Source organism: Rattus norvegicus, chromosome 2, assembly GCF_021556685.1.
Source record: "Rattus norvegicus strain SHRSP/BbbUtx chromosome 2, alternate assembly SHRSP_T2T, whole genome shotgun sequence".
NCBI classification, from domain to species: Eukaryota; Metazoa; Chordata; class Mammalia; order Rodentia; family Muridae; genus Rattus; species Rattus norvegicus.
In genome coordinates, this window is record NC_141535.1 from 161,890,191 (window position 1) to 161,903,303 (window position 13,113).

At 41.8% G+C, this 13,113-nt stretch overlaps 1 protein-coding gene and 1 pseudogene across 16 annotated transcripts in view; one reads left to right on the top strand and one right to left on the bottom strand.

Annotated features, from left to right (window-relative positions):
* The window catches only part of Wdr49 (WD repeat domain 49), a 209,652-nt gene that overhangs the window by 88,861 nt on the left and 107,678 nt on the right, over positions 1-13,113 (bottom strand). For 2 of the 16 annotated variants that reach the window (XM_087630749.1, XM_087630748.1), the window contains exon 1: positions 4,287-4,545. In XM_087630749.1, the coding sequence (XP_087486875.1) occupies positions 4,287-4,340 (54 nt within the window). In that variant the 5' untranslated portion in view covers positions 4,341-4,545. 16 annotated transcript variants of the gene reach the window in all.
* On the top strand, positions 11,351-12,123 carry LOC134485679 (keratin, type II cytoskeletal 8-like; annotated as a pseudogene).

Sequence of the window (13,113 nt, forward strand, 5' to 3'; positions counted from 1 at the left end):
AGCAGGTTACTCCCCTCATTCTCATTTTGCATCAGACCACTAGAAGTTACATTTCAGTAAGTAGGGAAACATGGGGAAGGCTGGCATGCTAAGAACTGGCATACATGCTGGATCAGAATATTTTAAGACAATCTCCATCTATAAATTTTGTTTATCAAACATTGCCTTTTCCCAGTTAATTTGTAATATGCTTGTTCGTATTAATTCTTTGAATTCATTTATCACCCACAATGTGCAAGGCTGAGTATCTAATACTTCCCCAAGATAATGAAATATACTCAGTACTTTTTGTGAGAAGGAAAAAAGCAAGGGAAGTGGGGAGGAGAAACAAAAGGTAAATGAAGAAGGTTGATAAAGGAAGATAGGAAAAAGAATTTAAATGATGCTGGGTAGTCTTAAGAATCTGAGAGCAATGTAGCTCACATGAAAGCAGAGAGTACTTGGGATGGGTTTGAAATTGAGGTAAGACCTTACTGGCATGGAGGATGACTGATGCAGATAACTGGGAGGCAAAAATTTCGGGCAACAGAACTAGCAATGCAAGAACCCTCCAAGTCATAGCAAGAATGCACACAAAGCCTATGTAATGTGGTGGGGGGAAGAAGCCACTGGTTGAAGCTACAGCGTGTATGACAAAGAGATCCACTTCGCCACTACAACAAAAGCACTTACTATAAGGTATATTCTTGAACACTTAGAATTATTAAATATATATTATATAGTCATTTAAAGGAACATCATATATAGAATAATACGCACACATATAACACATGTATATGTGTGTGTGTGTGTGTGTGTGTGTGTGTGTGTGTGTATGTGTGTGGTATGTTCATTTGTATAAGAATAAAATAATTCATGGATCCTACCTCTCCTGTAGTTCTATCCAGAAATGTGTTCATAACAATACATTTCCCTATATGGATTGGGAATCCCAGTAAGGTCAGTCCTTGCATAAAACCAGAATTTGAATTAAAAATGGGTTGGATTTGGTAGGGCAATGGCTGAAGAGGCTAACCAGCCATTTTAGTAAACTGATCTCAAAATAATGGCTGGTGGATCAACACACGCAGAAAATGGGTTCCTCTGTGAGAGTCTAATTAAAATTTCAGTTCCCTTTATGTGACACAGCATGGTGACCAGCCTCTCTGAGCTGTGGCTTCCCTTCTAGGGCCCAGTACTACTATGGAGCCTGCCTCTGAGGTCATGAAAGAGGCTCTTTGCAGTTCTGGAACCTGGTGGTAAAAGTCACTCCTGCAGGACCCAGTCTATGACCCTTGCTTCTGCTTCTCGGGTGAGTGAGGGGGAGCTGACAGGATGGACCCAGGTTCTTACTTATTTTTCATGGTTACCGGCAGCAGCAGAGCAGTCCCCAGGGATTTTGGTTACCTATTTTATTGATGCTTAAAATTGCCAGGTGTCCTTGCCTCTTAGGCATGGAGGACCGTGAGGAAACCAGTGAAGAAACTCCTTTGTGCCTCCTAGGTGGAGTTGGTGGGAAATTACTGGTCAGAAAATTTCTGTACATATTTCATTTCAAAAACAGGCAACCCGGATGTAGATCGCTCCTGAGAGACACAGCCAGAATACAGCAAATACAAAGGCGAATGCCAGCAGCAAACCACTGAACTGAGAATACGACCCCCGTTGAAGGAATCAGAGAAAGAACTGGAAGAGCTTGAAGGGGCTCGAGACCCCATATGTAGAACAATGCCAAGCAACCAGAGCTTCCAGGGACTAAGCCACTACCTAAAGACTATACATGGACTGACCGTGGACTCATAGGTAGCAGCAATGAATATCTTAGTAAGAGCACCAGTGGAAGGGGAAGCCCTGGGTCCTGCTAAGACTGAACCCCCAGTGAACTAGATTGTTGGGGGGAGGGCGGCAATGAGGGGAGGATGAGGAGGGGAACACACATAAAGAAGGGGAGGGGGAGGGATTAGGGGGATGTTTGCCCAGAAACCAGGAAAGGGAATAACACTCGAAATGTAAATAAGAAATACTCAAGTTAAAAAAAAAAAAACAAAAAAAAAAAAAAACAGGCAACCTCCTTGCCTGACCCAAAGAAGGGCTTTTCTGTTTCAATTAATAAAACCTGAGGTAGTCTACCTTGTCCCTCTCAGTCACTCCCAGAAACCCACCTCTGGATTCATAATCAAGCTTTTAGAAACATATTTACATTGTATACATTATAATAAGAGCAACATTTACATTATAAAAATGAATAAAATAACCCTGAAAGATGCTCATCAAATTCATACCGCTTGCCTCCAAAGGAAATATCTGAGTAGGAAAGTAGGAAGAGGGTAATACACACACACACACACACACACACACACACATATATATATATATATATATATATATGTATGTATATGTATATATATATTTGCTATATTTTTGTCCTTTTATGAGCATGTTATGCCTTCCAAATATGCAATAAGTATGTGTACAGGTGAGCATACAACCATGTGTGTGCATGTGTGTGCGTATAGATATGTGCATTCCTGTGTATGTATCTTTGTGTATCTCTCTCTTTCTCTCTCTCTCTCTCTCTCTCTCTCTCTCTCTCTCTCTCTCCCCGTGTGTGTGTGTGTGTGTGTGTGTGTGTGTGTGTGTGTGTGTGTGTATGTGTGTGTCCTGGTACAATGTGTAAGGCTGCGGTAGGCAGTAAGCCTTTATCATGCAGCCTCAGGATTGCTTTATAATCAGTTACAGTTTTGATCTGACCAATGACAAAATCTTATGTTAATTAAAAATTCATGCCACCTGTAGCCTAACAATAAGGCATCAAAAAAGAATAGTGTGATTAGTGTTCTTCTCTGTTCTTTTAAAGGGAATCTTACAGATTCGGCCCTGAACACAAATACTAAGAAGGTGGTATGTCTTCTAAGGTAGAGATAGCATTTCCTCAATTCTACCTTAACTTTTGCCCTTAATTGTGTAATTACCAAGAGAGGTAACACTTAAACTGTTGGTAATCTCAAACAATTCAATCCTTCTCTATCCCCTCCAAAATAAAAGACATGCAAAAGAAAAGCAGGGCCTGTGGCTTTATATTTAATGAATTATTTCAGTTGAGACTCGATCCTCAAACTCAGTGCCATTCGAGATAAAGTCACAAGTCCAACTCTGCAAATTTGCATAGCCCATGTCCTATGGTAGCTTATAGGGACACAGACAAGGCTGTTGGGAGCACTGAAGGAAGCCACCACTGTCAGTGGGATGCCTTGAAATGACCATAGATGAGATTAATATGTGTGCTCCTAGAGGGCAGACAATGCTAAAATTCAAGAGGCAGGCTCTGTATCTAATTATAAAATATGGACATCCTTTAACCTAGAAATCCATTTCCAAGAATTTCCCCTAAGCAATAAAATCATGACTATGAATATATTTATATAGAAAAACATCATAAGGGCAAAATAACTGTCAAAATGGATTCGTAAAATAAGATAACAAGAGATATTACAATGCCTTTTAAAAATATTATGAGGTAGGTGCTGGGGAGTTGATTTATCAGGTGAAATGTCAGATATCAAAATATGAGGACCATGGTTAGCACTCATGTAAAGGATATGTGTGCATGGTGACCCATCTTTAGTCCCAGAGCTCTGGAAGTGGAGAAAGAACTCTCAGATCAGACTGGTTATTGCAACTAATAAAATTGATGTATTATAGGTTCATTGAGAGGTTCTATCTCAGTAAATATATCGAGGAAGACACCAAATGAACAACCTCTGGTCTTGGAATACACACACACACAGAGCACGGGGGGGGGGGGCAGAGACAGAGAGACAGAGAGAGGGAGGGAAGCAGAGACAGAGAGACAGAGACAGAGAGAGACAGACACAGAGATAGACAGACACAGAGACAGAGACATAGAGACAGATAATATTACTTAGTTCTAAAGAATATTCCAATATATTATTGAATTTAAAATGTAGGTCACACAGCCACAACTGTGTGAGATAGTCTCTTGCACAACGTGGTTTTAAAACTTGTTGATGGCAGCCTAAAAGCAGCTGCTCAGCTGGCTCTCAAACCGAAGCCTTCAGCTTGCTGCCTTCACACCACACTTCACCATGTCCACCAGGGTGACTGAGAAATCTTACAAGACGTACACCTCTGACCCGGGACCTTCAGCAGTTGCTCGTACACAAGTGCACCTGGTGCCCACATCAGCTCTTCCAGCTTTGTCCGGGTGGGCAGTGAGCCCTGTGAAGTTGGAGGTGGTCCCCAACATCCAGGCTGTGTTCATTCAGAAGAAGGAGTAAATTAAATACCTTAACAATAAGTTTGCCTCCTTCACTGACAAGGTATGATTTCTGGAGCCGCATAACAAGATGGCAGAGACGTCTTGTTGCTGTTGTTGCCTCAACAGAAGACAGCAAGGAGCAACACGGACTCCATGTTTGAGAGCTGTATCAGCTTCCTTCCCAGGCAGCTGGAAGCCCTGGGCCAGTGGAAACTAAAACTGGAGGCAGAGCTCGGCAACATGAAGGGCCTGGTGGAGGACTTCAAGAATAAGTATGAGGATGAGATCTACAAGCATACAGAGATGGAGAATTAATTAGCGCTCATCAAGAAGGAATTGGTGGAAAGGACAGACCGGATAAACAGTTCTCTGCACCCAAATCCCTTGGGAGGGAGAGCTAAACCTACAGGGAGGCAGACACGCCTGGGAAACCAGAAGAGACTGCACTCTGCACACATCTCTGACACCAGAGGAAAACACCAAACACCATCTGGAACCCTGGTGCACGGAGGCTCCCGGAAACGGCGGCGCAGATATTCCTGGTTGCTGCCGCTGCAGAGAGCTCATAGGTAGAACCCTACGAGCAAACTTGAGCCTCGGGACCACAGGTAAGAACAACTTTTCTGCTACAAGAGAACTGCCTGGTGAACTCAGGACACACAGAGGCAAAATTCCTCTAGGACCAGGCACGTCCTGTGTTTACCAGGAGTCCCAAACCCGTGGATCCCGGCCCGCAGCAGCTCTCTGCTCCCAGACCCCGTGGGAGAGAGACCTCACCGCCTGGTCAGGTGACCACTCCTGAGGCTGCAGAGTGGAAGAGACCACCAACACTGCCCACCCATGCCCACATCCCTGGCCCAAGAGGAAACTGTACACGGCCTGGCCTCTGGGTTCCCGTGGGGGAGGGCCCAGGAGCAGCAGGACCCCTGCGCCTGAGACACCGCCGGAACCTGAAAGGACAGACCAGATAAACAGTTCTCTGCACCCAAATCCCGTGGGAGAGAGAGCTAAACCTACAGAGAGGCAGACACGCCTGGGAAACCAGAAGAGACTGCACTCTGCACAGATCTCTGACGCCAGAGGAAAACACCCCACGAGCAAACTTGAGCTCCGGAACACATGTAAGACCAACTTTTCTGCTGCAAGTGAGCTGCCTGGTTAACTCCAGACACAGGCCCACAGGAAAGGATGAAGACCTGTAGATAGGAAAAACTACACGCCCGAAAGCAGAACACTCTGTCCCCATAACTGGCTGAAAGAAAACAGGAAAACAGGTCTACAGCACTCCTGACACACATGCTTATAGGACAGTCTAGCCACTGTCAGAAATAGCAGAACAAAGTAACACTAGAGATAATCTGATGGCGAGAGGCAAGCACAGGAACCCAAGCATCAGAAACCAAGACTACATGGCATCATCGGAGCCGAATTCTCCAAGCAAAGCAAACACGGAATATCCAAACACACCAGAAAAGCAAGATCTAGTTTCAAAATCATATTTGATCATAATGCTGGAGGACTTCAAGAAAGACATGAAGAACTCCCTTAGAGAAACACAGGAAAACATTAATAAACAAGTAGAAGCCTACAGAGAGGAATCGCAAAAATCCCTGAAAGAATTCCAGGAAAACACAATGAAACAGTTGAAGGAATTAAAAATGGAGATAGAAGCAATCAAGAAAGAACACATGGAAACAACCCTGGATATAGAAAACCAAAAGAAGAGACAAGGAGCTGTAGATACGAGCTTCACCAACAGAAAACAAGAGATGGAAGAGAGAATCTCAGGAGCAGAAGATTCCATAGAAATCATTGACTCAACTGTCAAAGATAATGTAAAGCGGAAAAAGCTACTGGTCCAAAACATACAGGAAATCCAGGACTCAATGAGAAGATCAAACCTAAGGATAATAGGTATAGAAGAGAGTAAAGACTCCCAGCTCAAAGGACCAGTAAATATCTTCAACAAAATCATAGAAAAAACTTCCCTAACCTAAAAAAAGAGATACCCATAGGCATACAAGAAGCCTACAGAACTCCAAATATATTGGACCAGAAAAGAAACACCTCCCGTCACATAATAGTCAAAACACCAAACGCAGAAAATAAAGAAAGAATATTAAAAGCAGTAAGGGAAAAAGGTCAAGTAACATATAAAGGCAGACCTATCAGAATCACACCAGACTTTTCACCAGAAACTATGAAGGCCAGAAGATCCTGGACAGATGTCATACAGACCCTAAGAGAACACAAATGCCAGCCCAGGTTACTGTATCCTGCAAAACTCTCAATTAGCATAGATGGAGAAACCAAGATATTCTATGACAAAACCAAATTTACACAATATCTTTCTACAAATACAGCACTACAAAGGATAATAAATGGTAAAGCCCAACATAAGGAGGCAAGCTATACCCTAGAAGAAGCAATAAACTAATCGTCTTGGCAACAAAACAAAGAGAAGAAAAGCACACAAACATAACCTCATATCCAAATATGAATATAACAGGAAGCAATAATCACTATTCCTTAATATCTCTCAACATCAATGGCCTCAACTCCCCAATAAAAAGACAGATTAACAAACTGGATATGCAAAAAGGACCCTGCATTCTGCTGCCTACAGGAAACACACCTCAGAGACAAAGACAGACACTACCTCAGAGTGAAAGGCTGGAAAACAACTTTCCAAGCAAATGGTCGGAAGAAGCAAGCTGAAGTAGCCATTCTAATATCAAATAAAATCAATTTTCAATTAAAGGTCATCAAAAAAGATAAGGAAGGACACTTCATATTCATCAAAGGAAAAATCCACCAAGATGAACTCTCAATCCTAAATATCTATGCCCCAAATACAAGGGCACCTACATACGTCAAAGAAACCTTACTAAAGCTCAAAACACACATTGCACCTCACACAATAATAGTAGGAGACTTCAACACCCCACTCTCATCAATGGACAGATCATGGAAACAGAAATTAAACAGAGATGTAGACAGACTAAGAGAAGTCATGAGCCAAATGGACTTAACAGATATTTATAGAACATTCTACCCTAAAGCAAAAGGATATACCTTCTTCTCAGCTCCTCTTGGTACTTTCTCCAAAATTGACCATATAATTGGTCAAAAAACAGGCCTCACCAGGTACAGAAAGATAGAAATAATCCCATGCGTGCTATCAGACCACCACAGCATAAAACTGGTCTTCAATAACAATAAGGGAAGAATGCCCACATATACATGGAAATTGAACAATGCTCTACTCAATGATAACCTGGTCAAGGAAGAAATAAAGAAAGAAATTAAAGACTTTTTAGAATTTAATGAAAATGAAGGTACAACATACCCAAACTTATGGGACACAATGAAAGCTGTGCTAAGAGGAAAACTCATAGCCATGAGTGCCTGCAGAAAGAAACAGGAAAGAGCATATGTCAGCAGCTTGACAGCACACCTAAAAGCTCTAGAACAAAAAGAAGCAAATACACCCAGGAGGAGTAGAAGGCAGGAAATAATCAAACTCAGAGCTGAAATCAACCAAGTAGAAACAAAAAGGACCATAGAAAGAATCAACAGAACCAAAAGATGGTTCTTTGAGAAAATCAACAAGATAGATAAATCCTTAGCCAGACTAACGAGAGGACACAGAGAGTGCGTCCAAATTAACAAAATCAGAAATGAAAAGGGAGACATAACTACAGATTCAGAGGAAATTCAAAAAATCGTCAGATATTACTATAGAAGCCTATATTCAACAAAACTTAAAAATCTGCAGGAAATGGACAATTTCCTAGACAGATACCAGGTACCGAAGTTAAATCAGGAACAGATAAACCAGTTAAACCACCCCATAACTCCTAAGGAAATAGAAGCAGTCATTAAAGGTCTCCCAACCAAAAAGAACCCAGGTCCAGACGGGTTTAGTGCAGAATTCTATCAGACCTTCATAGAAGACCTCGTACCAACATTATCCAATATTATCCAAACTATTCCACAAAACTGAAACAGATGGAGCACTACCGAATTCCTTCTATGAAGCCAAAATTACTCTTATACCTAAACCACACAAAGACCCAACAAAGAAAGGGAACTTCAGACCAATTTCCCTTATGAATATCGATGCAAAAATACTCAATAAGATTCTGGCAAACCAAATCCAAGAGCATATCAAAACAATCATCCACCATGATCAAGTAGGCTTCATCCCAGGCATGCAGGGATGGTTTAATATAAGGAAAACCATCAACGTGATCCATTATATAAACAAACTGAAAGAACAAAACCACATGATCATTTCATTAGATGCTGAGAAACATTTGACAAAATTCAACACCCCTTCATGATAAAAGTCCTGGAAAGAATAGGAATTCAAGGCCCATACCTAAACATAGTAAAAGCCATATACAGCAAACCAGTTGCTAACATTAAACTAAATGGAGAGAAACTTGAAGCAATCCCACTAAAATCAGGGACTAGACAAGGCTGCCCACTCTCTCCCTACTTATTCAATATAGTTCTTGAAGTTCTAGCCAGAGCAATCAGACAACAAAAGGAGGTCAAGGGTATACAGATAGGAAAAGAAGAAGTCAAAATATTAGTTTTTGCAGATGATATGATAGTTTATTTAAGTGATCCCAAAAGTTCCACCAGAGAACTACTAAAGCTGATAAACAACTTCAGCAAAGTGGCTGGGTATAAAATTAACTCAAATAAATCAGTAGCCTTCCTCTACACAAAAGAGAAACAAGCCGAGAAAGAAATTAGGGAAACGACACCCTTCATAATAGACCCAAATAATATAAAGTACCTCCGTGTGACTTTAACCAAGCAAGTAAAAGATTTGTACAATAAGAACTTCAAGAGTCTGAAGAAAGAAATTGAAGAAGTCCTCAGAAGATGGAAAGATCTCCCATGCTCATGGATTGGCAGGACTAATATAGTAAAAATGGCAATTTTACCAAAAGTGATCTACAGATTCAATGAAATCCCCATCAAAATACCAATCCAATTCTTCAAAGAGTTAGACAGAACAATTTGCAAATTCATCTGGAATAACAAAAAAACCAGGACAGCTACAACTATCCTCAACAATAAAGGGACGTCAGGGGGAATCACTATCCCTGAACTCTAGCAGTATTACAGAGCAATAGTGATAAAAACTGCATGGTATTGGTACAGAGACAGACAGATAGACCAATGGAATAGAATTGGAGACCCAGAAATGAACCCACATGCCTATGGGCACTTGATTTTTGACAAAGGAGCCAAAACCATCAAATGGAAAAAAGACAGAATTTTTGGCAAATGGTGCTGGTTCAACTGGAGGTCAACATGCAGAAGAATGCAGATCGATCCATGCTTATCACCCTGTACAAAGCTTAAGTCCAAGTGGATCAAGGACCTCCACATCAAACCAGATACACTCAAACTAATAGAAGAAAAACTAGGGAAGCATCTCGAACACATGGGCACTAGAAAAAATTTCCTGAACAAAACACCAATGGCTTATGCTCTAAGATCAAGAATCAACAAATGGGATCTCATAAAACTGCAAAGCTTCTGTAAGGCAAAGGACACTGTGGTTAGGACAAAATGGCAACCAACAGATTGGGAAAAGATCTTTACCAATCCTACAACAGATAGAGGCCTTATAACCAAAATATACAAAGAACTCAAGAAGTTAGACCGCAGGGAGACAAATAACCCTATTAAAAAATGTGGTTCAGAGCTAAACAAAGAATTCACAGCTGAGGAATGCCGAATGGCTGAGAAACACCTAAAGAAATGTTCAACATCTTTAGTCATAAGGGAAATGCAAATCAAAACAACCCTGAGATTTCACCTCACACCAGTGAGAATGGCTAAGTTCAAAAACTCAGGTGACAGCAGATGCTGGCGAGGATGCGGAGAAAGAGGAACACGCCTCCATTGTTGGTGGGATTGCAGACTGGTACAACCATTCTGGAAATCAGTCTGGAGGTTCCTCAGAAAATTGGACATTGAACTGCCTGAGGATCCAGCTATACCTCTCTTGGGCATATACCCAAAAGATGCCCAACATATAATAAAGTCACGTGCTCCACTATGTTCATCGCAGCCTTATTTATAATAGCCAGAAGCTGGAAAGAACCCAGATGCCCTTCAACAGAGTAATGGATACAGAAAGTGTGGTACATCTACACAATGGAATATTACTCAGCTATCAAAAACAATGACTTTATGAAATTCGTAGGCAAATGGTCAGAACTGGAAAATATCATCCTAAGTGAGGTAACCCAATCACAGAAAAACACACATTGTATGCACTCATTGATAAGTGGCTATTAGCCCAAATGCTTGAATTGCCCTAGATGCACAGAACACATGTAACTCAAGAGGGATGACCAAAATGTAAATGCTTCACTCCTTCTTTCAAAGGCGAACAAGAAAATCCTTGGGAGGGAATAGGGAGGCAAAGTTTAGACCAGAGGCAGAAGGAACACCCATTCAGAGTCTGCCCCACATGTGGTCCATACATATACAGTCACCCAATTAGATAAGGTGGTTGAAGCAAAGAAGTGCAGACAGACAGGAACTGGATGTAGATCTCTGCTAAGAGACACACCCAGAATACAGCAAATACAGAGGCGATTGCCAGCAGCAAACCACTGAACTGAGAACGGGACCCCCGTTGAAGGAATCAGAGAAAGGACTGGAAGAGCTTGAAGGGGCTCAAGACCCCTTATGAACAACAATGCCAAGCAACCAGAGCTTCCAGGGACTAAGCCACTACCTAAAGACTATACATGGACTAACCCTGCACTCTGACCTCATAGGTAGCAATGAATATCCTAGTAAGAGCACCAGTGGAAGGGGAAGCCCTGGGTCCTGCTAAGACCAAACCCCCAGTGAACTAGATTGTTGGGGGGAGGGCAACAAGTGGGGGAGGATGGAGAGGGGAACACCCATAAAAAGGGTGGGAGGGGGATATTTGCCCGGAAACCGGGAAAGGGAATAACACTGGAAATGTATATAAGAAATACTCAAGTTAATAAAAAATAAAAAAAAAGAAATAATTGGTGAAGCATATACGAAGAAAGTGAAACTGGAATGCGGCCGAAGGGCTTACTGATGCAGATCCATGAAGAAGAGATCCATAAGCTGCAGTTTCATGTCTGTGGTGTTATCCCCGGACAATAGCCATTCTGTGGACATGGACAACATCATCACTGAAGTTTGTGCCCGTTATGAGGACATCACCAACCTCATTCCGGCTGAAGCTGAGTACCAGATTAACTATGAGGAATTGCAGACCCTATATGGGAAGCACCAGGATGGTCTGTGACTCACAAAGTCAGATCTCTGAGATGAGCCGCAACACCAACTGCCTGCTGATGAAGATTGAAAGTCTCAAAGGCCACAAGGTAGTCCTGGAGACTTCCATGGCTGATGCCTAGCAATGTGGGGAGATACCCGTTAAGGACGCCAATGTAAAGTTGGCTGAGTTATAGGCTGCCCTGCAACGGGGCCAAGCAGGTCATGGTCAGGCAGCTGCAAGAGTACCAGGAGTTGATGACAATCAACATCGATATCACCACTTACTGCAAGCTGCTGGAAGGTGAGAAGAGCAGGGTGGAGACTGGGATACAAAATTAGAGTATCCATATGAAAACCACGAGTGGCTACTCAGGAGGGTTGAGCTCAGCCTATGGGGGACTCACTAGCTTTACCAGCCCTGGCTTCACCTAAACCTCCCTTCAGCCCAGCTTCAGTTCTCTCAGGGACTCCGGTAATTTTAGTCTCACTAAGGCCATAATTATGAAGAAGATTGAAACCTCCGATGGAGTCTGGTATCCGAATCTTCTGATATCCTGCCCAATTGAATGGCCACTGAAATCATTGCCAGCCAGAGCTCCTGCAGCTGCTCAGGGGTCACAGGGGAGAGAGCTGTATGGCAGAATCCAGGGACTAAAAGACTCTGCAGAGGATCAGCCATACACTCTGGTCAACCTAGGGAGGACTTTCCTATGTAAGATATCCCAATGGCCCCTGCCTTCCATCCAAACCCAATTCAATTGTATTTTCCAAAATAAAGTCTCAACTGGCCCTATCAAAATAAACAAACAAAAAAAAATAAAAACATCTTGTTGATAAAGCCTCTGAGGCAGCTCCTTCCTTAGTTGAGCTTCATTATATTGTTTTAGTCTCTTATAATTAGCAGGCAGTGTCTACAGATGTTTTATATGGCTTATTTATTCTAATAGTAAACATATTTATGTCAAAATTCAAGGACACCTAAAGATCCAAGTTGAATAAAATATATTAAAGGTAAAAGACAATTGACGTCATGTTTTGTAAAGTGACATGAACTTTCATCATCAAGATGGGGGTCATTCATAATCATGAAGCAGAAATCTTGCCCACTCTATGTCATATGACATTTAAAATACGTACTTTTTAAAAATTTCCTGTTGTTATGATTTTTTTAAGAAAACCCTCCTTTAAAAAATCTGTGCAAACACTAGGAAAACTGCCCACTGAGTTACTTCAGTTGCTTTAACTCTTTCAAAATGACTTTCCAGGGTCTTCCTCGTCAGGTCTCTGGCTGGCTGTGAGGACATGCGGTGTTTTTAATAGACTCTGTGTGGCTTAGCACCTTCTCTTAGACAGGAGTTGGAAAAAAGAAAAGAAACAACAACACAGAAATAAATAAATTCACAGAACTATGCCAGGCTGCTTTTACTGGAGGCCGAGGTGAGGCTTCCACTCAGAAGCCCAGCTGGAACAAGAGGACATTGAAATGTGGGCAGAATGCTAAAACCACGATAGAAGAGAAGATTGTCGTCAAATCTAGACAAAAGGTAAGTTTTAAA